This window comes from Eimeria tenella, genomic scaffold (assembly GCF_000499545.2).
Source record: "Eimeria tenella Houghton genomic scaffold, Eth_scaff1888, whole genome shotgun sequence".
NCBI lineage: Eukaryota > Apicomplexa > Conoidasida > Eucoccidiorida > Eimeriidae > Eimeria > Eimeria tenella.
The window spans coordinates 2,423-3,446 of record NW_013541728.1 but is presented as its reverse complement, the minus strand read 5'-3'; the positions used below and the strand labels follow the sequence as shown (position 1 = coordinate 3,446).

General features: G+C 64.3%; 1 protein-coding gene across 1 annotated transcript in view; it reads left to right on the top strand.

Annotated features, from left to right (window-relative positions):
- Positions 1-33: 33 nt before the first annotated feature.
- Positions 34-1,024, top strand: part of ETH_00042370 (30S ribosomal protein S1, putative) — a gene marked incomplete at both ends in the record, with an annotated part of 2,242 nt that continues 1,251 nt past the window's right edge. Inside the window, one exon of the mRNA XM_013374010.1 lies at positions 34-765. Within this exon, the coding sequence (XP_013229464.1) occupies positions 34-765 (732 nt within the window). The remainder of the gene's footprint in view (positions 766-1,024) is intronic.

The window sequence follows — 1,024 nt, the reverse complement described above, 5'->3', positions numbered from 1 at the left end:
CAGCCGCCGCCGCTGCTGCTGCAGCTACTGCAGGCAGCAGCAAAGAACGCGCAGCAGCCGCCGCACAAGGGCACGGGCCCTGCTGCTGCAGCGCTGGCAGCAGCAGCAGCAGCAGAAGGCAGCGCGCTGGCAGCAGCAGACCCGCTGGCAGCAACTCTAGCAGCAACAGAAGCAGCAGACTTCCCCGTCACTGTCCCTCCTGCTGCAGTGACCCCGCAGCAGCAGCAGCAGCTGCAGCAATTCAGTTTAGAGCCCCAGTGGCTTCTGGGCAAAGGCCTGGGGGCCCTGCTGCGGCCCCGGGGCCTCGGGGGGCCCCCCAGCGAGCTGGCAGCATTTGCTGCTGCTGGCTGGGCAGCAGACATGGCCCCGCTGCAGCAGCTGCCGCACGAGACTGCAGCAGCAGCAGCAGCACGCCGCCTCCAGGCAGCAACTGTAAGGATGTTTGCTGCTGCTGACCCCGACGAGTCCCCGCTGCAGTTCAAGCAGCGCATGCAGCAGCTGCTGCAGCAGGCGCAGGAGCAGCAGCTGCTGCAGGACCAGCAGCCCGAGCTGCAGCAACTGCAGCAGCAGCAGCAGCAGCAGCAGGAGCAGGAGCAGGACCTACCCAGCTCCCCCGCTGCTGCTGCTGCTGCTGCTGCGCTGCAGCTGCAGCAGCAAGCCCTCAAGGCCCAGCTGCCTGTCTCCGTGCGGCAGCTGCTGAGCCGCTACGCCCATATGTCTCCGAAGGACTTTTCCCTCAAAGGCTCCATTGCAGAGAACGCCGAGGTGCTGCTGCTGCTGCTGCTGCTTGTGCTGCTGCTGCTGCTGCTGCTGCTTATGGTGCTGCCGATGGTGGTGCTGCTGCTGATGATAATGATATCGATGGTGCTGCCGTGGGTGGTGCTGCTGCTGATGGTGACTTCGACTATGCTGCTGCTGCTGCTTCTCATGCTGCTGCTGCTGCTGCTGCATGTGTTGGGGTGTACGTACAGCTGGTGCAGAGAGCTGTAGGAGACCTGCATTCTTTTCTTCACCGGCAATCCAT